This window comes from Polyodon spathula, chromosome 7, assembly GCF_017654505.1.
Source record: "Polyodon spathula isolate WHYD16114869_AA chromosome 7, ASM1765450v1, whole genome shotgun sequence".
In the NCBI taxonomy this organism is placed as follows: Eukaryota; Metazoa; Chordata; class Actinopteri; order Acipenseriformes; family Polyodontidae; genus Polyodon; species Polyodon spathula.
In genome coordinates, this window is record NC_054540.1 from 20,961,070 (window position 1) to 20,984,053 (window position 22,984).

The window sequence follows — 22,984 nt, forward strand, 5'->3', positions numbered from 1 at the left end:
CTTTCCAAAGACGTCGCTGGGTGATGCACGAGAAAGTTATTTTTGTATTTGGAAATCGCTCTTGCAAGTTTATTAAATCTTTTTTTTAATTTTTCTAACTAATTCCACACTTGTCAATTTACCTAAATCATTGCCTCCATCATAAATCACCGGGATATCAGGTTTGGAAAAAGGGGAATTAAAAAAAAAAAATCATAAACGAAATTTTAAAAAACCCAATCCAAGCCCCCTCTGTCCGAACCAGCGGACAGAGGAGTTTGGGAGCTGCAGGTCCATCCAGCCCGAGGGGATGTTTAATTTGGTAACTTCCATGCAGTTCCTGTGTGTGTGTGTGTGTGTGTGTGTATATCATACACACACACATTTTTGGTCAAACACATCTTAATAGTAAGCAGCAAAAATGTATGTTCTCAATAATTTAAACAACATGAGATCGTCCTTTGACTGTGTTACAACAAGCTATTAGTGAGATTTCTTTCACATTTATTAAATATTAAATTTTTCATTCTTTTTGTGGGCACCGATGCAGGGAGCGTCTAGCACAAAGGTGGGTGGGTCAATGTATCTTTTTTTTTTTTTTTTTAAACTGTGAAGCAGTGAAGGAAAACACACACAGCAGAAGCTGAAGGGGTAGGTTTTTATTTATTTATTTATTTATTTTTTGAGTCCAGGTCCCAGTGGAGGAATCACATATATCTCTTTTCTCTCTTTTTATTTTTTTTAGCTGCCACCAGCAGAGCAAAAAAGACAACACAAATGTTGTAGGGTTTAGAAAGCAGATTACAGTTGCCAGGCAATGTAGGTTGTTGAAAATAAATATTTTTAAAACGGAGGGCAGTTGCGCAGCGTTTATAGCTCAGTCTTTAGAAGCCGAGTTTTTGAAGTGAGAGCTTTTTCACACAGACTCAATCACAGCAACTAGAGAGGTTAGTATACCTACCTTACCAACCTGATTGTGAGAAGCAAAAGAGAAAGTGATCTCCGCTGAGTGACTTCTTATTTCTCTCGGTAGGCGGGACCGAGGACGTCACTCCCTGAAAGGGCCTTTCGGCAGCTCTGACATAAAATTCTCAGTAAATACCTGACCTGTGGCAGGCATATCCCAAAAGTATTGTTGTTGGTTGTCTTCAAATTGAAAGGGAACCTCAGAGACAGATATCACAAACGTCTTCACAATTACATATGACTCTCATGCTTTTCTCTCTAAATTGTTTCCTAAATTACTGATCTAGGCTTTTAATTGACTTCCTTGGAAATTTGTGTTTTAGATTTATACTGAGACCGTTCAGTGATTGAGGCTAGCTGCTTTGTAATATCCAGATGCACAATTGCCTAATTAACCTTGTTTGCACTCAATTAACTCACAGTTAACTGCATCACATTTTTTGTAACACTTGAATCATCATCTTAAATGTTCTTAATTACATAATTTTGTGTTTAAACTTTGGGTTGCTGTGTGCTTCTGTTGTGACCAACATTTTCCCTTGAAAAAAATACTTCACAGAATGATTTAATTGCAAGCACCATTTAGTGTGAACAAAGAGAAATCATCCTGGGAAAAAGTTTTTGTTTTAATTGTAACACAGAAGCTATAAATGCTTCTCTCTAGTAGCAATATAAAACTGAAACAACGTACTGCAATTAATGCTTCAGTAATGGATTTTTCTAAATATTATATATGGCATTATGGGATTTATGCATAGCAAACACAACCTTCTGGTATGATTTTTTGTATGGGATCCTGTGGCTGAATGATATGAAAGGGAAGATATAGTAAGTACTGGAATACATCTATTTACCGGTGAAGTTCCTAGAAAAAGTTGGTCTAAATGCTATTAAAATTTAAATTGGTAATTTACCAAGCCAAGAAAAAGACAATTCAAGGATTATATCATTCAAGTGCATTTAACCATTGTTACCTCAAACATGTGGAGTACATTAAAAAGCTGGTACATACCCACCTTTATTCCAAGTTGTAATGGAATGTTTCTGTGACCACCATACAGTTGATGTTATCGGTGTATTGATTTTGCCAGTGTTCTTACTGAGAGGTAAGGGCAAATTACACATGGGTACAGCTGTCATTATACACAATGGGAAACAGGAAGACAAGTCGTTTCAGACCACCTGAATGACCTTTTGTTTCCAGTGTGGTTTAGTGAGTTTTAAGAGTTCCTTCCGCACAGCTGGAGAGTTGCATGTCAGGTTGTGCTTATTTTGGCAATGTCCATCTGGTTTACCCAACGGGTTGGACGAACCTGAATCAGCAAAATCATGTGTTCTGTAAAAACCACTACAGTGGTTTGCGAAAGTATTGACCCTCTTGGCATTTTTCCTATTTTGTTGCCTTACAACCTGGAATTAAAATGGATTTTTATTTGGATTTCATGTAGTGGACATACACAAAATAGTCCAAATTGGTGAAGTGAAATGAAAAAAATAACTTGTTTCAGAAAATTCTAAAAAATAAATGACGGAAAAGTGATATGTGCATATGTATTCACCCCCTTTGCTATTAAGCCTCTAAATAAGATCTGGTGCAACCAATTACCTCCAGAAGTCACATAATTAGTTAAATAAAGTCCACTTGTGTGCAATCTAAGTGTCACATGATCTGTGACATGATCTCAGTATATATACACCTGTTCTGAAAGGCCCCAGAGTCTGCAACACCACTAAGCAAGGGGCACCACCAAGCAAGCGGCACCATGAAGACCAAGGAGCTCTCCAAACAGGTCAGGGACAAAGTTGTGGAGAAGTACAGATCAGGGTTGGGTTATAAAAAAATATCCGAAACTTTGAAAATCCCACGGAGCAGCAAAAGCCATTAGTAAAAAATGGAAAGAATATGGCACCACAACAAACCTGGGAGGAGAGGGCTGCCCACCAAAACTCACAGACCAGGCAAGGAGGGCATTAATCAGAGAGGCAACAAAGAGACCAAAGATAACCCTGAAGGAGCTGCAAAGCTCCACAGCGGAGATTGGAGTATCTGTCCATAGGACCACTTTAAGCCATACACTCCACAGAGCTGGGCTTTACGGAAGAGTGGCCAGAAAAAAGCCATTGCTTAAAGAAAATAATAAGCAAACACATTTGGTGTTCGCCAAAAGGCATGTGGGAGACTCCCCAAACATATGGAAGAAGGTACTCTGGTCAGATGAGACTAAAATTGAGCTTTTTGGCCATCAAGGAAAACGCTATGTCTGGCATAAACCCAACACCTCTCATCACCCCGAGAACACCATCTCCACAGTGAAGCATGATGGTGGCAGCATCATGCTGTGGGGATGTTTTTCATCGGCAGGGACTGGGAAACTGGTCAGAATTGAAGGAATGATGGATGGTGCTAAATACAGGGAAATTCTTGAGGGAAACCTGTTTCAGTCTTCCAGAGATTTGAGACTGGGATGGAGGTTCACCTTCCAGCAGGACAATGACCCTAAGCATACTGCTAAAGCAACACTCGAGTGGTTTAAGGGGAAACATTTAAATGTCTTGGAATGGCCTAGTCAAAGCCCAATAATACTTATGCACGCTCAAGTTTTCTGTTTTTTTGTCTTATTTCTTGTTTGTTTCACAACAAAAAATATTTTGCATCTTCAAAGTGGTAGGCATGTTGTGTAAATCAAATGAAACAAACCCCCAAAAAATCAATTTTAATTCCAGGTTGTAAGGCAACAAAATAGGAAAAATGCCAAGGGGGGTCATTACTTTCGCAAGCCACTGTAGATTCATACAGTGAACATACACGTTTCAGCAAAGGCCAGCTTCTAAGCTTCAGTAAATGACAGGGGTCTGTTATATTACACACATGTTCTGTTTTTTGGGGGGCTTTCTCTTGCTTTAGCAAACACTGTTTGTAATAAGTAAGCACCTCATTAGAATACCTTCTGATGTATCATCAGTTACCCATCCACCTCTGTGACTGACACAAGACCTGTGGTGGACTGAACTAACTGCATCTGCATTACAGACAGAAGGGGAGATACTTATTCCTAAAAAAAACCATCAGTTTCTACTGAGATGTAGAAAATAACTGCCCTCTGCATTGTGATGGCAATGGCAACTTGCTCAGTTTTACAGTATTAACCCTTGTATGCATGAACTTGAAAATAGCAAGGGGGAAAAAAATTAGTTTTGAACACATAATATATTTTTCATTGAAAATGTTTTCAATTTTTTTTCCATTGCTTTATGTGGGGAAAATATGGCATCCTCATATGAGGTCATCATGCATTTGCATCTTCCATATATCCCCATATAAAGACTTTTCTTGTATTCACTCATTCAATTTCTTTATCTAGAACATGTTACTCTTAATTCTTCCTCAAGCATTACAAACCTCGCTACATTATGAATACAAGTCCAATCATCTCCCAGGCTTCTGCAGCACTGCCAGCATTACTATTCCCCTACCAAACCCCTCCCCCATCTCATCAGGTTCATCTTGATTGTAGTGTCAGGAATAGTAGTGAGTTAATGCCATCATGAGACCTTTGGCGAGCTGGTGATAGTAATTTTGATTGCTTGGTCAAAATATAGGCATAGTTAAAGCTTGGATGTGTTATGTGTGGTATCAGTAACTTGAATGTTCAGATGCAGTTGCTTGTTTTGTATTGCCTCCTGGGACACTCTTGAAAATGAGACAGGAAGACTCAATGAGATTTTACCTGGGAGGGAAAAAAGAAATCAATAAATAAATACTGAAGTGTTGACAAGGGAGCAGGAGGAAATAGGATTTACTTCACAGACAGGGTATGATAAAATAGTGTGTCTTTATTGCCATGCAGGTCTGGAGTACATGACTATACACAGGATCAAGAAAAACAACAAGTCACTGTTTTTCCAAGACTGTATGTGGTAGCCAAACACATACATGCACAGTGACATGACTCATATACTTGGTTTTACTCTGCTCTTGACATTTGTTATTTTAATATCAATAAAATGTCAAGAGCAGAAAATAGCAATACAATATAATGCAGCATATTATGTATCATAGTGTACATTTCATGTCAAGCATTTGATCATGTGGCTGGATGTAATTTTCAAAATGTTATACTATAGTTATGCAAGTAGGGACATGCGACAGGACAGATGGCTTTTGGCAGGGACAGAGACTCAGAGGCAAGAGAACTACAGTTTAAGTGCAGCCGTGCATTTTCAATAAACACAAAATAAAAAAAGGCTGTACAAACCAAACACTACTGCTCATAGAGCGAAAATAAAAGGTTAAACAAAAACAGGTCTCGCACACAATAAACAGGAACTAACCAGCTCAAGGGCCAAAACAAAGGGTTTAAACAAAATCCAAAATCCAAATTCCAAAAACCGTAGGCTGGGCATCAGCCATCACTACAAAGTTTTCAAAATAATCACAGCAACACATCCCAAACACTCACCAAAAACTCCTCCAAACAAAGAATTTTTCTCGCCTTAAATACCATGTGGCTGGAGCCTAATTATCATCAATTATTCAATCAGCTCCAGCCACAGTCTCACATTTATTTTGGCAGGGATAGGAAATCAACTCTATCCCTGCCAACCACCACAAAACAATATTATTTACAGGCAGGGCCCTGCCCTGCCACAGGACGCTTTAGAACTTTGCTTTACAGTATACACAATTACACACAAAATGTCTGACATCTAACACGCAGTATTTGATTCATATGCCACACATATTGTCCATTGGTTTTTCACAATTTTATACCTGTGCAAACAGATGACCAGAACCACTCAAACTTAACTGGAGTTCCGCAATATTCTAGATGTTTCCATCCATCAATTGTGCAGAAAGGAGGTAGTACAACTATAAAAACCTTTAAAAAATGCATGAAAATGAAAGCATAGCATTTCAGAAAAACACAGCCTTGCTTGCTACCGCTTTATTAGTACTTGGCGAACATCTATTTGCATTATAACTCCATACACACTGCTCTGGTCGCTAGTTTGCTCACTACCTGGAGTCAGCCTGTGTGAGTGATTGTGCGTATTGATTAACCTGTCAGAAGTCGCGATGCTGCCATTGTGTTCCTCTATCTCAGCCACCAGTCAATTCTGATCACACATAGACCAATCAGTAGTTGCCATTCAGGATGCTAAAGATCTATGGCAGAGTGGTCCTTTTCAAACATGTCGCTTTTATCCATTTTACAACTAATATGTAGATCTTATTAAGTATTGTTAAATGCTGTTTGGCTCTTCTAACACAGTTGCCCATCGTATTTCATGATGTACTAAATAAAAAGTGGCCACACCCAATATTTTACAGTACCATGAAAAACTAGTTGTCATTGTGGAGAATACAGGGCATCGGAGAAAAACCAGCCAGACAACAACAGACTGATAAACTCGGGTACAATGACCATATATTTATTTAACAACATGGTTTGGGAGAAATCCTCCACAAGACTAAACGTTTAATCCTTTTACAAGCTATTATATGAATCCAAAAGAAACAGCACAGTACATCTTTATAGGAGACTTATACAAACAGATGGGTCACCTTTTGTGTTCATCAGTAAGATGGGATATGACAAGAGGGTTATTCTGTCTTCCAATGTAATCACAACATTATTATCTTTTGAAAATCACACGTCTTGCCTTGTTGCTCCGAAAGTATTTTTTGATAATATCACACAACACAATTGAAACATTGGTGTTAGCTTTAAAGCATCATGTGTCTTTTCACAGTCCCTCTTACCTCCTTAGTAAGACCAACAAGCAGTAGAGCTGATTTCCTTTGGGAACAAGATAGAGACCAAGAGTCTGACTTGAGATTGACTTTGGTGCTATTGTGACACATACTGTAACACTCTTAGTTCTGCATTCAACTGAGGCTTTATTCCAAAGTATTGCTGCTTTCTGAACTGCATCAACCAAATTAACATTATCAGCAGAGCAGAAACTATAAATATGTATTACTGACTAGATTTTAATGCAGGGACGAATACAAATTTCACATACGGCTGGAAATACACTGCTTGAGACTTATTAAACGAGGAACATTGAGAAGTTACAGTGATTAGACGTTACTGTTAAAAGGCATTATTTGAGTCGCTTTTACATTTTGAACATATTATAAACACAATATTAAAACAAGATACATTTTTCTGTGTTCTACTCATTTTATTATTATTTTATTCAATGTCAATATTCAAACACAACACTTCAATGCAATGGATTTAATTCAATTGTCATCTTGAAGCCTGCAAGATCACAAAGGAATCAAGTCAAGTTGCTCACATACTTTTACATGGGCAGACTTTAGGGATCATCAGTTCTACGTTGCAGCATCACCTTTGGACTGATAGGCACAACTTACCGCATCACAGTGCTATCTCTTTTAAATAAAACAAAACCCAGCATTTGAAGAATGACTTTGGTGATAGGTGAAGGTATAGATTATTTGCTGGTTGCTGAATCTACAACATGCTACTGGTTTCTTGAGGGGGGGGAATCAGACTTATCTCAAATGGCTAGCACATGCAGAAAAATGAGGCTCAATACACAGCACAAATACACTAGGGTTTTTCAATGACAGTTGGCAGCTTTTCTGTCCGTGTTGCGAAGCATAAATCAGTGTTAACTGCTGCTTCAAGAATATGGAAATAAATTGCTATGTCATAGTAGTCAAACATGGGACAGGTTTGAAATGGTATTGGTCAGAAAACAAGTAAGCTATGGAGAATTGAATAAATGTGGACTTGTACCCTCAAATGCATACTGCATTTGTATGAGGCTCTATTAAAAAACAATGTATATTCAGATTGCTTTTCGATTCTAAACCAGTTCACCTGATCAGTCATCTCTGAATGTAAATGCTGGTCATATTCAGAAGAACTATACTCTGCAATGCATTTGCTGGACAAAAAAAAAAAAAAAAAAACAATGGAAAAGTGCAGGATACAATGAAAGGCAGCTATAAAACATCTTTTCCAACTAACCCAGCACTAAAAAAACACAGTGACCAAGTTTTCAGTTTACATCCACATACAAATAGGGCAGGCGAAGTTGATGTGGCTACATGAAAATAAATGTGCAATATCTGACAAAACAAACACACATGGAAGACTTGAACAAACCTGGAAGGAGTTGAAGTATACTTAGTGAGCCTTTACTCTTTAAGGTGCAACCAAACTGCAACTAGCAAACTATTCACACAGTGAACATACACGTTTTAGCAAAGGCCAGATTCTAAGCTTTAGCAAAGGACAGACTCAGGATGTCGTACAAATTGATACTATTATATAATATATATATATATATATATATATATATATATATATATATATATATATATATATATATATATATATATATATATATATATATATACACACACTAAAATACAGAATGCTTAGCATAACTGGTTTTTTTAAACTCATCTTTTAAACTTTTTTTTTTTAAACTATTATTAATCCAAATGAAAAAAAATATTACTGTTTATTATAGAAATGCCAAAAACCAAAAATGTTCGTCTATATTTATAATTTTTTTTTTAGTAACGTGTTATAGGATTACTGGCAGTTATGTTTTTATTTTTGTTATGGTATGATAACAAAACTGACTATTTTTCCCACACTCGGAATGTTGTCATTGAATTTGCATTGCTATGTTGCAAAATGTAATACTACACTACAGAATAATTGCATTTTTCCCAAAAGTTAAGACCTTGGTGAAGCAAGTGGTTCATTTTCTTAAATGCAAGAAAAAGTTCCACAATTGCAGTAGCTGTTCAAGATGATAGAAAAAGCCATCTGCCACTGAAACTGAAAAAAGAGGCACCAATCATTGAAAAACTGAATACTGATCCATTTCTATTGTAATATTCAGTTATTTGATTATAAAAGTGATAATAGTTACGCCATTTGGCATAATACACTTAAAATAATGTCTTAACTAATATTTTAATAGTGCTCCCTGTAATACTGTGGTTTACATACATTGAGAGATGTATATAAACCTGGAACATTTGCCTTTTGATACATATAATATAGTATTTTACTTTAACAACAATAACTATAGATACACTTTTCTATAGCAACATAAAAATAAATAAGAATTCTTCAGCCAATCATTGAGTCCTTGATAAGAGACTAAATAGCAGAGGGACTAACATCTTCTTCAAATGGTGGATTTTCTTCAATTCCTCTTGCAAAAAGCTTTATCAACTGCCAGTGAACCCTGAAGAAACAAAATTATAATAATTATTATTACTATTATTATTATTAGTTACTCATTCGCTAGACACCTTTATTCAAGGCGGCTACATGTGTTACAATGTAAAATTAATTTAGATACAGTACAGTTTACAAGTACAAATAATACTACTAAAATACAATAAGAAACAGGATGCAACTAAATGAATACCAAGTCCACAATTAATAACATGTTGGCTTAAATTAAATGGGTATAAAAGTATATAGCAAATTAATAATTTGAGTCTATCCAGTCAAGGGGAAAGGCATTTGTCATCACTTTATTTGGCAATGAAGAACTCCTGTTATGTGGCTGTACAGTCAGGTGGAGGACTTGGTGCACAAGAAACCTGTAGGAGTTTGGGGGTGATATCCCAAGCAGAAGTTTTAGGATGGGGTTGTAAAGTTGTTACTAAGGTACAGAACCACGTGCTGCTATATGACACCAGGAAGTGACCCTGCTCAAGCTGTCTGAGGACGGAGACAATAGTTGTGGTTTCTAATTTGTAATTATTGTATGTAAATTTGTTAGGAATTGGCACTTTTATGGTTTTAAAATGACAATGCAATATAATAATTACAGCATTCTGGTTGTCCCATATTTTTTTTGGTCAGTAATATACCTCCTGTATTAGTCCCCTTGGCAGGTTTTATTTGCATAGATTTCTACCTGAAACTCCCAATGAAAGTCTTAATTAAAATATTGAGTTTTTTTGTGCCCCACAATCTCTCACACCATCACTGAGTTAATTTGCTGACTCATTACAGGATCAATTACTGAAATGCAGAATACAAAAAATAAATGGATTTACATTTAATTAAAATGCAGTAAGCTTTTAAAAGTGGAATAGTGGCAGTATAAAATGAAGTACATTACACAGCTATGCATCACTGACAAAATACCATTGATTAGCTACAATAATTAAATTAATAATACATTTTTAGCCTTACTGCTTTGTAAGAAAAACCTTTTCACCTATAAATACTAAACTACTGGTAATTAAGTGGAATATGTTTTCAATATATGTATATGTTTACTTCCAATTTACATCATGTTTATAACTTTGAAGGTTAAACAATTATAAAAGTATAACATATATTTTACAAAGGACACTGCTTTTAATGGTATTACATTCTGGCACCTGCCTCTGTGTGTTACCAAACTACTGAACTTTAACAGGATTGAAAGAGAACAAGGACGCTCCAGTGATTCTGGGTTTGTTAGTTTTGTCCAAAGATTTAAAAGAATCATGCTGTCACTTGCTTCAGTACAACTAACAACAGCCAGATGGCACTGTTGTACAAGAAACACTTGCTTATCTTATTGATCCCCACCAATATTTTAGTTCGTATGACAATCATGAGCACACAGATGTGCAGTTCTTTAACATGCAATTTACTGGTTAAACAATTGTTGACTGCTGCATATATGATTTAAAGAATATCAAAGAAACATTTATTTACTACAGTCCGCAAAAGATTAGCAGGCAAAAATAACAATTCTTGAAGCTATAAATCAGTCAGTCTTTATTTTATATAGCACCTTTCATAGTGGACCACCATCACAATGAGCTTTACAAGATGCAGTAGTCTATGATTACAGTGAAAGCCTATGATTACAGTATGTGAGAGGTGCATATTTTTATTTTGGTTTATTAAATCCCCAGTTTTTAATCTGTATTATTTCCCCATTTTACCTGAACACTACAAAGTGATGCTTCATTACATTCTTCAACAAAGTAGATAGCTATTAGAAACAGTAGTGCACTACCCCACACAACTCCCAAACATGTTCATGTTTGTTTCACAGCACTGAGTTTTGATATTGATATACCCTGTTTTTCATTTGCATTTTAATACAACAGTCTTAGACGTGATGCACCAAAATGAAGGCCTTCCACCTGGAATTTGTACTTCATGTTTGTCATATGGTAGTGCAAATAAGAAATACAACTAAGAAAACAAGATGGAGACTGTAAAAAAATAAAGACCAGAATAAAAAGAATCTGCAGTAGTGTTGTTCTTTTTCTAAAATGTACATCCCCCATTATCTTTAATATCATTTATTCTTTATTGTAAATTGAGCCCCCCCCCCCCCCCCACCTCCCCATCTTATCTGACAACCTTGTGACTTATAGGAGGCTGTGTGGTCCAATGACTGAAGAAACAGGCTTGTAATCTAGGGGGTTCCCGGTTCAAATCCCAGCTCAACTACTGACTCATTGTGTGACCCTCAGCAAGTCACTTAACCTCCTTGTGCTCCATCTTTCATGTGAGATATGTGTTAGGTAAGTGACTCTGCAACTGATGCATAGTTCACACACCCTAATCTCGTATCTTGTAAAGCGCTTTGTGATGGTGGTCCACTATGAAAGGTGTTATATAAAAATAAAGATTATTATTATTATTATGAAAGCCTACAGAAAGGACTTCCAGATATATCTTACAAAACAACTAATTTTTATTAAATTTACTTCAGAAAATAAAAAAAAAAATACCATACCCGACTTCAATTGCAGCATGTTCCAAAATTTCTCCATCGCAGTTCCAGTTGCTATTGACAGGAGGACAGTCACATGATGGGTGATCCCTGCAGATTTGACCAAAGGCATTTTCCCTGACTTCTCTGATGTCAGAGAACTCACTGTCACATTGCTTTGGTGTAAACTTGAACTTTTTTACTCGATAGACCTCGACAAAAGTAAGGTCAAACTGCAAAGAAAATGAAAGAATGTGTTTAAGTACAGAGTTTAGGATTTTCTTTTTTGTTTAAATTCATTCTTCAGATGATGACCCTTAAGACGTGGTCTTGATAACAGACCGCTAAAACACAACTTCAACAAATCATTGGAGATTAGTGGTCACGAAGAGCTGGTAAAAGTCAAAGGGCCAAATGTAGAAATTCCAAATTTTCTCCGCATTGTTGCAAGAACGTGATGCAGCACGCACATGCCACACAAATTCCTTACCATGGTACGGCTTAAAAGGGTGGGCAAATCGTTTTCTCAGGCTAAAAAGCCATGCACATTGACCAGACCTTGCGCAACTTTCTCCTATAACTAAAGGCTCTACAATAGCAATCGTTTATTATTTGAGATCTGCTGGGGTGGGAGGGGGGGAGTGGTCTAGGTCGGCCAGTGTGTCCTCAGCTCACTGCACACCAGTGACCCCTGTAGACTGGCCAGGCACCTGCAAGCTTGCCTGTAAGCTGCCCAGAGTTGCGTTGTCCTCCGACACTGTAGCTCTAGGCTGGTTGCATGGCTGGACTGCAGAGTGAAAAGAAGCGGTCGGCTGACAGCACACGCTTCGGAAAACAGCGTGTGTTCGTCTTCCCCACCCCCACGTCATTGCAGGGGTGGTAGCGGTGAGCTCAGCCTACAATTGGACATTTCAAATTGGGAGAAAAGGGGTAAAATCTATTGGTGACTACTAAATTACAAAAAAATAATAATAATAATTAAGTGATTTATGACCAAGGACATAATAAAAACAGATGTTGAAAAAAGATATTGCAGGAACACGTATAACACAGCAGACATTCATGGTAAGTACTGTGTAAACTGTGTTAATTGTTTGCAGCACTTTATTTGGAATTGTTACTTTAGTAATATGGCTCTACCTGATCGTCTTTGCTGGTGTGACGAAGAAGATGTCTAAGGAAGTTCAGTCTTGAACATTTGCGGACAAGAATAATGTCTGTTGTTCCATCTGCCAGGTGTGCTGCTGGGGACAGGCCTTTGGGGCTGCGTGGACAGGCACAGCTCATACTGGCAGCATTGATGGCTAGAAACTTCCCATTGATAACTTTCCACTCGCCTTCAAACTCTGCAATACACCATTACAGTTGAATGAAGTGTTACCTTATTCCACACTGCTTCGTTGCTGTAGTGCAATTAATAGTTAACAAGACTTGATAGAGGACAAGCACACAAACAGAACAGACCTAGTCAAATAGGGAAGTGACTTAGCATAGGTATTTGTGCTTCCTTGATACATTTACTGTAATTCTTTTGACAAAAATTATTGTAATACTGGGTTATGAACATATTCCTTTTTTTTAATGGCTACAGGAAAATTCCACCAGGCATGTTTGGGTGTATGTGTGTGTGTGATTTATTTAAAATCCCAATAAATGAATTGCTTGAAGGACCAACTAAACTTAATTAGAACTCCTGACAACCAATCAGGAAATTATAATAAGCTTGTGTGGTTTTAGAATAAAAACAGTACTTCAACTCAACATGAACCCTGAGCGCAGGCTTTGTGTTGTGTTTTTATTGTCACCAACAAACAGGGTCTCTCTGTGAATGATATATGTTGTTTGTCCTCTACATAACAAACAAACAGATCTGTTCTCCCCATTGGGATACATTTGCATAAACAGCAAGCTATTTATATACCAGTACTCTGAGCATTCTGCTCTGCAGCTTGTCAAGTTATGTATTATTTCCACCCTACGGAGGCACCACTGATGGAATTATGGAGTCTGAATACCAAGGAAGGGTTAACACTGCAACCATTTTAAAAATGATTAAATCTGTGTTCAGTAAGGCACTCTGCATGGAACCCCCCCCCCAACACACACACACACACACATTTGGTTAAGAAAAATGACACCATACAATTAATTCTGCTTTTAACAAAAGTATGAGGATAATCTGTAGTTCACACAAAAAAGTACTAATCTGGTTAATATTAGTTACTCAGCGATCCTGGGAACCCAGCAGTGTTGAATGCCATTGTGCAGCAAGTGGTGACTGGTGAAACATCCCCTCAGGGTTTTCACTCTCTTTTCAAATCCATACTCTTTGGCTGCAGCCGCAGCTTTAGGGCATTTTACTGATAAAAGAAAACGCTCAAACATCTTTTCTCAATTTGTTTGCACTTAATAAAGTTTGTTTAGATTTTAAGATCAAACATAGACGTCAGAGAGATGCATTGTACTAGAATCTTCTTGGGTGTATCTTAATACTGCTAGGGAAATTCTGATTTAGCTCTGAAAAATGTGCACTAACTCTCTTACCTCCCCCAGATTTAAATATAAGTGTTTACTTTTGTGACCTCTCTGTTAGTTACAATCTTTTAATGTAACTAGACCTCTGTATTAAGCATGTTAAATATAAAAATGAAGGGTAGGAATAAAATTAAAATATAACTTAAAAGTGACAGTAAAGCAGAAGGTATAGTTTATTTGTATGACTGTGAATGATTTACCACAAATCATCAATGTCTACACATCCTGTTGTGAAGAAAATTAATTTCTTACCGTTCTCATTTACATCACCACCTCCCCATTTTACTGGGGATATGTCCTTTACACGATTCTGGCAGACATAGCACCTAACAGGAAAAATCATTTTCACACCATTTGAATGCATTAAAAACACACTGCTGGCAGATAATTATTCTGTTAATTAAACTGCTGAAAAGATTTGTCATTGTTGGTCTTTTGTAAGGATTGAAGTATTTGCGGCTTTTTCTTATTGCTGGACTTTAACTTGTTATACCGTATGAAGAAATATGGATAGATGTGATTTTACAACCAATAATATATGGTTATTCAAAACTGTTAATATAACCCCCTGTTAAATATGTTACTGTCTTGAGAATAACCATTCCCACTTCCCAGGGTATATATACTTCTTGAATCATTAGAATAACAAGGGTAGCAGATCAACACTTTTCTTGTGTAGTGTAAAACGCTCACCCTGATCTGCATCTGCTGCTGTCTCTTGGACTCCCCAAGGTGTTAGCTGCTGGTAAAAAGGATATTGTTCCCTCATAGTAGTGATGTGATAGAAATGTCTTGAAACCTACATGACAAAGCAATTATTATACAAAGGGGGCAAAACATAGTTAAACACACAGGGGTATAGCATATAATAGCGGATTAAGGTCTTTGCACAGCATGACACAATTATGTACAGTAAAATATACCAACAACAGGGTTTTTGTCCCAAATACTTTATGTTTATATATATATATATATATATATATATATATATATATATATATATATATATATATATATATATATATATATATATATATGTGTAAGGTACCAGGGAGGGGGTTAAAATCCTTCCCTGTGTTAAACCTTGTGAGTTGTGTTTGGGTTACAGGTAAACAGCTTAGCTGTCCTGGTTCAGTTAGGTTCCAGACGGTATAGTTAGTGCTCCAGAGAAGGAGCTAGGTGTTTGTTTGTTTGTTTTGTTTAATTTATTTGATTGGTGTTTATTAAAAGTGCGCGTCAGCGCTTAAATCAATTCCATTTCTGTGTCCTGGGTCTACTTTGAAAGGGGCAACGAACGTGAAAAGTGAAAGGATCTTTTACATATGGTACCAGAAGTGTGTGTGGGCGGCCCTATGACCCAGTAAAAATGGAAAGCTTAAAGGAATTGATCGCTATGATCAAAAGAAACACGGCTGCTCAGATTGAGCAGAATAAGAGATGGAGATTGGAACTTGGATTGCCAGAGCCAGAGCCGACGGAGCTGGATCTGCTGCTCCAAAAATGGGAGCAGGCAAGACAAGCCCAGCCGCCGCTCCCAGAGCCCAGAGAAGAGGAGCCGCCGCTCCCAGAGCCCAGAGAGGGAGAAGCGATGAACAAAGAGGAGGAGGTGAGGTGCCCACCTCCATCACCCCAGCGAACCAGTCCGGCACTGCCAGTTGCGGTCCCTTGCCCCTTGCTCCTGGACACCCTGCCGGTCTTCCTAGACCTTCCTGCGCTGGACCTGGAGCCCAGGAGTCTGCAACATTGGCCACAGCTTTTCCCCTGGTTCCCTGCTCCGCTCTTCCCGAGCACCCAGACGTCGCTGGGCTGCTGCCAGACGTCGCTGTTGCTCCCCCTGTTCGCTGCTTCGCTCCCCCTGGGTGATCGGACATCGCTGCGCCGGTCCCCAGTGGAAGATCTCTGTCCACTGCTGCATCCTCCTGTTCCCCGGTCGTCACTTCGGTCGGCCCTGTCATCCCGGTGGGGTCCCTTGTCGCTGGTTCAGGGTCCCTTCCCGGAAGTGCCGGAAGGTTCGACCCACCCTCAAGTCCGCCCGTGGAAGAGGGCGGAAATGGACATTTCGGGACTTGAGTGTGGGTGGTTGTGTTTTAGGGGAGGGGGTGGCCTTGGTATGGCCAATCAGTGTTTCACACTTGAGGGGGAGGATGTGTAAGGTACCAGGGAGGGGGTTAAAATCCTTCCCTGTGTTAAACCTTGTGAGTTGTGTTTGGGTTACAGGTAAACAGCTTAGCTGTCCTGGTTCAGTTAGGTTCCAGATGGTATAGTTAGTGCTCCAGAGAAGGAGCTAGGTGTTTGTTTGTTTTGTTTAATTTATTTGATTGGTGTTTATTAAAAGTGCGCGTCAGCGCTTAAATCAATTCCATTTCTGTGTCCTGGGTCTACTTTGAAAGGGGCAACGAACGTGAAAAGTGAAAAGGATCTTTCACAATATATATATATATATATATATATATATATATATATATATATATATATATATATATATATTTGTGAGCAGGGAGAGGGTTAATTTCCTCCCTGCTAGGAAAAAAAACAAAACATGGGCAAATGCATATTTGTTTGTTTTTATTGTTTAATTATCACCCACAGCCTGGGATCATTTCAAATTAGGACCAGGTACAGGGTTTAAATAGTCAGCAGCCAGTATATTCGAGGCTTCTGAGTAGAAGGAGGCAGAAAGTGTGCTCTGCTTCCGAGTAGTCAGAGTAAAGTAAGTGCTGTGTTAAACTGGTGTGGTTTGTTTGGTGCTGTTTTATGGCAGGTAAACGGCTTAGCCATCCTACGTGCTAGTCAGGGACCGTTTAATGTATAGTCAGAGCTCCAGAACGGAGTTTTTTTTGTTTTGGTTTTGTTTGTTTATTTGTGTTTTGTTTTTATTAAAAAGTACGTGTAAGTGCTGAAATTCCATTTCTAATAAAAACATTTTTTATCCAATGCAAATTATTGAAATAAGCCTAATAAATACCTGAAAAGTCATATCTGACTGGGCCCATCCATCGATTCCTTTCACTGTCTTTCAGTACATCTCCATAGAAACCGTATCCGAGCAGGGACACAGAGTACTTCAGAAATGTATTATGATGATGAACTGAGCAGACATCCATGGGCTGTGAGTCACCTAATGGGACATTTTTGGAAACAGATTTTCAAAACTATTAAACAGAATGGTAAACAGCATGTACATTTGCAAAATATAATGTTGTCCATGTTTATATATATATATATATATATATATATATATATATATATATATACATATATATATATACATATATAATACACACACACACACACACAGTGCCTATAGAAAGTCTATACCCCCTTGAACTTTTTTCACATTTTGTTGTGTCAGTGCCTCATAGTTTCATGCATTTAAATGAGGATTTTTTTCCCCACTTATCTACACACCATACTCCACACTGTTAAGGGGGAAAAAAGTTTTTATTGAGAAAAAAATATATACATTAAAAATACAAAACTGAAAGATCATAATTGGATAAGTCTCCACCCCCCCTGAGTTAATACTTGGTGGAAGCACCTTTGGCAGCAATTACAGCTGTGAGTCTGTTGGGATAGGTCTCTACCAACTTTGCACACCTAGATTTGGCAATATTTGACCATTCTTTACAAAACTATCCAAGCTCTGTCAAGTTCCTTGGGGAGCGTTGATGGACATCAATCTTCAAGTCTTGCCACAAATTTTCAATTGGATTTAGGTCACGGCTCTGACTGGGCCACTCAAGGACATTTACCTTTTTGTTCCTTAGCCACTCCAGTGTAGCTTTGGTTGTGTGCTTTGGTTCCTTGTCATGCTGAAAGATGAACTTCCATCCCAGTTTCAGCTTTCTTGCAGAGGGCAGCAGGTTTTCCTCAAGGACTTCTCTGTATTTTGCTCCACTCATTTTCCCTTCTATCCTGACAAGTCCCTGCTGATGAAAAACATCCCCATAACATGATGCTGCCATTCACAGTAAGGATGGTGTTCTTTGGGTGATGCGCCAAGCACAACGCTTTGCATTTAGGGCAAAAAGTTCCATTTTAGTGCCATCAGACCACAAAACTTTTTGCCACATGGCTACAGAATCTCCTGAGTGTTTTTTTTGCATACTTCGAATGGGATTCAAGGTGGGCTTTCTTGAGTAATGGCTTCCTTCTTGCCACCCTACCATACAGGCCAGATTTGTGGAGTGCTTGGGATATTGTTGTCACATGCACACTTTGACCAGTCTAGTCCATAAAAGCCTATAGCTCTTGCAAAGTTGCCACTGGCCTTTTGGTAGCCTCTCTGATCAGTCTCCTTCTTGCTCGGTCATCCAGTTTGGAAGGACGGTCTGATCTAGGCAGGATCATGGTGGTGCCAAACACCTTCCACTTCTTAATAATCGTCTTGACCGTGCCCCAAGGGATATTCAAGGCCTTTGATATTTTTTTTATACCCATCCCCTGATCTGTGCCTTTCAACAACTTTGTCCCGGAGTTCTTCTGAAAGTGCCTTGGTGTGGCCTCGGTGGAGGCCTTTAACTTTTTTTGAAGGCGATTGGTTACACCGGAGCTAATTTAGGATTGCTATTACATGGGGAGTTATTTCAGTTTTTATTTCTAATTAATTTTACAAATCTACAAATTTCTGGAAAATATTTTTTTTTTTCACTTGGAAGTTGTGGGATAGGATGTGTTGATAAATGAAAAAAAAAAGAATGCATTTTAATTCCAGGCTATAAGGCAACAGATAGTGAACATTTTGAAAGGGGGTGTAGACTATAGGCACTGTATGTATGGTATAACAATGTTAACAACTTTTGTCCAAAAAGCACATCATACACTGGAATCATTGACATTTTTCTTCTTTGTTTATAGCCAACAAAGGCACACAGGTAAATGCTTCACTGTTTATGGTTTGTCCCGTGTTTCTAAGTTTATTTTTAACCCAACACAAACAAGCCTAAAGGAAGAGGCTCATTTGTTGATTTTTTTATTTTGAGCAGAAATGTATTCAATTACTGTACTGTATTATATTCACTTACCCACAATGATATGTAAGGCTGATGTCACAGGGTCATTGACCCCAACTGTTGCATAGCAAATGCAGTCTGTTGAACCTAATTTAAAAGAAAAAAAAGTTTCCTGATTATTATACGAAAGCATGCACTACACTGGACGTACAGGTAGTGGACAAAAAAAATGGAAACACCAATGTAAAGTCCAATGTAATAGGGCGTTGGGCCACCACGTGCGGCCAGTACGTCCAGTATGCACCGTGGCATAGAGTGTACCAGCCTCTGGAATTCTGCAGGAGGGATGCGGCACCATTCTTCCACGAGAATGTCAATCAAATCATGTCTGATTGATGGAGGTGGAAAACGCTGTCTCAGGTGTTGTTTCAGAACATCCCATAAATGATCAATTGGGTTACGATCTGGTGACTGAGAAGGCCATGACATATGGATAACATCTCATGCTCATCAAACCACTGGGTGACCACACATTCTCTGTGGATGGGGGCATTGTCATCCTGGAAACCCTCCCCCACCCCTCCCCCCCAGCAGGAAAGTAATGCTACAGCACATGGAGTGAAGATGATCACTCAGTAGCATTAAGCAGCGATTAGCATTGACCTTGCCTTCAAAGGGAATGAGTGCACCCAACCCATGCCAGGAAAATGCACCCCACAACATTACGGAACCATCAGAACCCTTCACTGTTGGAACCAAGCACTCAGGGCTGTAGAGTTCTCTAGGTTGGCATCACATGTGCACTCGTCCATTTGTCGAGAACATGGTGAAGGGTGATTCATCTGACCATATCACATTTCTCCACTGCTCAGTAGTCCATTGCCTGTGCTCTTTTCACCACTGGACTCGCAAACGTGCATTGCCAGGTGTGATGAGCAGTTTGTGCACTGCAACCCGACTATGGTATCCCACTCTGTGGAGTTCTTGGTGGACCATTTTTTATGAAACTGGCTGCTTGAGCCCCGTGTTGAAATTTGCAGTCAATTGAGCTGCAGTTGCTCGCCTGTTTTGCCTTGCACTTCGAATTAATGCACGGATATCATGATCCTAGGGTATGCGATCCTGCCCACTGTTGCCCTTTGCTGAAGATGTCTTTCCCTCGGAGTTCTATGCCGACGTCACCTTAGACACCATTGCTCGTGAAACATCAGCAAGTTCAGCTGTCTTGGTCACTGAAGCTTCTGCCAAACACCCCCCAACAATCACCCCTCTTTCAAAGTCACTGAGGTCTCCTCCTGCAGCCATGCTAGCCATAATTATAGGCAACCCGGCCTGTCCAGCATTTTTATACATGACCCTAAGCATGCTGGGATGTTATTTGCTTAATTAATGCATGAGCCACACCTGTGTGGAAGCCTTTGCTTTCAATATTCTTGGTATCCCTCATTTACCCAGGTGTTTCCAATTTTTTTGTCCACTACCTGTAGTTTATACAGTACCACACAACATTTGGACAAGACTAAATGGCAGCCACATAGCCACATGACGCCCTATATATTTTTCTTTTTCTAGTAAAGTCTGGATGATAGAAATATTTCAACAGAAACTTTGAAGTGTTACCAAAACATTTCCCCAGCTTAGTAATTGCTACTCACATTTGATAAAGAAACAAAAAACTTTTTAAAAAGTGTATGTGGTAATACATACATATATATATATATATATATATATATATATATATATATATATATATATATATATATACACACACACACACACACACACACACACACACACACACACACACACACTTTAATATGTTCTGTACTTCAACACAAGAATTAGACTTAGCTTGCAATAGAATTCAAAAATAGAATGTACATTAAACTTGCAGGATCAAACACATGGTTTATCAAACACATAAACTGTGACCCATCAAAGTCATCTAATGAATACATGAAAAAGGTCTGTCAGTATGACCAGTGGTTAAAACAATGTAGTGGTGTCACAGTTAAATTTGACTTGACAATACCAGTAATTGAACTTGTCTGAAAGAATCATAGAAAGCAGCTGTACTGTATGAACTGTAAAGACAGTATTTTAATGCTGCCTGTATCGCAGATGTGGACAGCGGTTTAAAACAAATGACAACACCAGTAATGATACTAAATGAGAAAAAAAAAACATAGAACTCAGCTGGGTACTAAATACTAAGACAACAATTTTAAAGTGTTCTGTCTCTATACCTCAAAACTTATCTTTTTGACTTTCATACTTAGTTAGATAGTCAAGGTCAACTGCACATTTTGAATGAAGTGTTTATAAAACTGTAACATGGGACTCTTTACAGTCGCTGAAGGATGAGAGATTAGATGACGTGAATGCGTGTTCACTGCTTGAGTGACAGCAGACTGAGACGGGAAGTTTGAGATTGACACGCCCTGCTGGCACACAGGTTTATTTACATAAAGACATAACGCTACCAGCAATGGTAGCTCATGTGGGACATATGGCCTGGCGTACAAAAGGCTACATAAACAGTACAAAGTCTATACACAAGCTACTCCGCTAACATATTAAGGTCCCACTTCCACACCTGTCTGCTATACTGGGTGGGATCTACTATCCAAAACTAACTCCCTGTCCCTCGGGCAGTTCACCCAACTCCAACCTCGGATGTACACATAACCGCAGGTTTGCAGCTTCCTTCTCCCGGAATAAAACCCCAGACCACCTCCCAACCAGGAAATATACACACGCTGGCCGTTAGGAGGTGGTCACTTAGTTTCCTAAACTCAGTCGTTCAGCAGCACAGATGGACCGATGTTTTGGCAGCAGCAGCAGCGCTCTGGCCCCTATGGCTTTACAGCAGCAGAGCTCTGACTCTTATGGCTTTACAGCAGCAGCCCTCTGACCCCTATGGCTTTATAGCAGCCTTGATCTGTGTAAATAGGGACCCTTTTATTCCTGTACCACGCCCACATGCTGATTAGGAGCTTGCAGCTGCACACACACGCTGATCTTTCCATAACTAAACATCAGCAGGCTGCTACACACAAATAGTCAGGGTCCCCATTTAAAATAACCCTATTCTTATTCATTACACTCATACTTTCAATAACAATTACAGAAGCCCCCTCCTTACGTACAGGCTCCAGTCCAGCTACAATAACCCTGAAATAATTAAAGTTATAACCTAAAATAGTCTGTGAGTTATAAGGCTTTCACATTGAAAGCTGAAAATATTAAGTCAGCATCTCAAATGGTGTGCGAGATATTAGCAGTTTAAACAGCGGCAGTGATGGACTAACAGATACAAGATGTCCTCACGGGGATACTTAAATAAATAAGGTTACAAAATATTTAACAAGTGAAAAAAAAACATAATTAAAATACTGAGTATAGAAAATGGTTAAGTAGATGCAAAAAATATATCAAACAGATTTGGAGAGACAGATTTATACCAGATCACACTCCCTAATGAAGCTAACAAAGTCCCAATTGAAATCATAAAGCCAGTATCTTACCTGCTGGAATAATACCAATCCTGAGATTGCACTGAGCCAGTTTTGCCTGGGAATCATTCAGGTCTACTCCAGAATCGCTCTGTGTCCGTGCAATTAGACCATGAATGATCTCACTAAACATTCCGTCCCCACCAACACAGACAATACTATCAATTAAAAAAAAAAAGTTAGCTGTTTACCACATCAAGATAAAGTATCTTGATTACATTTATGGCATGGTTTTACATCTTTATGAGGTTTAGGATTAACTAAAATTGCATATGCAGTGCACTGGTTTCTGTCCTG

The 22,984-nt window shown here is 38.5% G+C and overlaps 1 protein-coding gene across 2 annotated transcripts in view; it reads right to left on the bottom strand.

The window, feature by feature from the left end:
- Positions 1-8,351: 8,351 nt before the first annotated feature.
- Positions 8,352-22,984, bottom strand: part of LOC121318341 (ceramide kinase-like) — a 38,194-nt gene continuing 23,561 nt past the window's right edge. The window contains exons 7-14 of one of the 2 annotated variants that reach the window (XM_041254892.1): positions 22,700-22,845; positions 19,245-19,319; positions 17,186-17,338; positions 14,914-15,019; positions 14,473-14,546; positions 12,826-13,031; positions 11,710-11,918; positions 8,352-9,192 (exon numbers count right to left, since the gene is read on the bottom strand). In XM_041254892.1, coding sequence (XP_041110826.1) covers positions 9,105-9,192; positions 11,710-11,918; positions 12,826-13,031; positions 14,473-14,546; positions 14,914-15,019; positions 17,186-17,338; positions 19,245-19,319; positions 22,700-22,845 — 1,057 coding nt within the window. In that variant the 3' untranslated portion in view covers positions 8,352-9,104. The remainder of the gene's footprint in view (positions 9,193-11,709; positions 11,919-12,825; positions 13,032-14,472; positions 14,547-14,913; positions 15,020-17,185; positions 17,339-19,244; positions 19,320-22,699; positions 22,846-22,984) is intronic. The other variant, XM_041254893.1, reaches the window with a different exon arrangement.